The sequence below is a fragment of the Myotis brandtii genome, unplaced genomic scaffold (assembly GCF_000412655.1).
Source record: "Myotis brandtii unplaced genomic scaffold, ASM41265v1 scaffold180, whole genome shotgun sequence".
NCBI lineage: Eukaryota > Metazoa > Chordata > Mammalia > Chiroptera > Vespertilionidae > Myotis > Myotis brandtii.
The window spans coordinates 703,257-704,549 of record NW_005356675.1 but is presented as its reverse complement, the minus strand read 5'-3'; the positions used below and the strand labels follow the sequence as shown (position 1 = coordinate 704,549).

The 1,293-nt window shown below is 67.0% G+C and overlaps 1 protein-coding gene across 1 annotated transcript in view; it reads right to left on the bottom strand.

Annotated features, from left to right (window-relative positions):
* ESPNL (espin-like) overlaps window positions 1–1,293 on the bottom strand; it is a 23,765-nt gene that overhangs the window by 20,018 nt on the left and 2,454 nt on the right. Inside the window, exon 2 of the mRNA XM_014537642.1 lies at window positions 1–125. Coding sequence (XP_014393128.1) covers window positions 1–125 — 125 coding nt within the window. The remainder of the gene's footprint in view (window positions 126–1,293) is intronic.

Here is a 1,293-nt window from a genome sequence, read left to right as displayed (position 1 = left end):
GGCGGGGCCCCCTCCAGCGTCTCCAGCGTGGCTGCGTGGCCCTCTCGGAGCAGCCACTCCACCAGCACCGGGTGGGCGAAGCGGGCGGCCAGGTGTAGCGGGGAGACACCCGAGTCATCTTGGTCCTACCGGGGCACAGGCAGGGTGGGGAATGGGTGGCAGGTCTGGACTCACCCCGCTGGGCAGGACCCGTGGCCTGAGCCAGCCTGGGGTCCACCCTGCCAGGGACCCCGCCTGCTGGAAGGTTCTGCTCCCTCCTCTCCCCCCTGCTCCCTCCAAGGCCAGGGAGGCCCTTTCTTCTAAGTGAGGCGACCTGCTCAGGGTTAGAGGCAGGGCCAGGGCTCAAGTCCAGGTCTGGGTCACAATCTGAGACCCTGACACATGCACAGTCAGAGCACAGCCATGCCCCTTCCCAATCTCTGCGAGCGGTCATGGCGGCCTCCTGACCTCGGCCCCACCCCACCCCACCCCACTGAGTGCCCACCCCCAGCACAGGCCCTGGCCGGGAGCATTTCCACTGCGGGAGCCGCAGCCCCGGGCCTTCTCCCAGGCACAGCACGGACAGGCAGCACTCCCGCCGCTGCCCCTGGCGGTGGTGACTGGGCAGCCTCAGGCTGTGACCAGTGAGTCTTCCCTCTCCTGGGACCCAGCGGTCCCCGATGCCCACTCGGCTCTGTCGGAGCTTTCTCACAGTCTCTCCTCACGAAGGGGTATCGGACAGGCAGGAACAGGGCAAGGACGGGCCCTGGTAGAAATTCCCCCACAAGCTCGTCCTTGAACCCTGGAGACGTCTCTCTAGCATCAGGGCCTCAGTCTCGCTCGGGGCTCCAGCTCCTGAGCCCAAGTGCCCACTGCGCGTGCCTATGGGCCCTTTCTAGATCCCGAGAGACAGGCCCCCGGGACCAGGCCTGATGAGAACTGGCGGGACACCCATCCGCAAGGCCAGGCGCTCCTGTGCGGGGAGGTGGGGGCGATGGGGAGACGAGGTGGTTTAGGAGGTGGCCTTGGCTTGCAAGGGCTTTGTGTTGCTGAGGGGGGTGGGTGGGGGAGAGGGCAGAGACACTGCACAGACTGAGCTGTGAGTCCCTGAGAGAAAGAGCCCAGGGCAGAGGACCTTCTAGCTCACAGCTCACTCCTCCCTCTGTTCACAGGGACACTGCCTTCCTGGTTGCCCTCTGCTCACCTGCAGACCGCAGCCCCCTTCACGCACCAGCCAGCACAGCTCCGCCAGGCTGCCGGTGGCAGCTGCGTCGTGTACCGGGGTGGCCCCGTTGTGGGCCCGCTGGTTGCCGG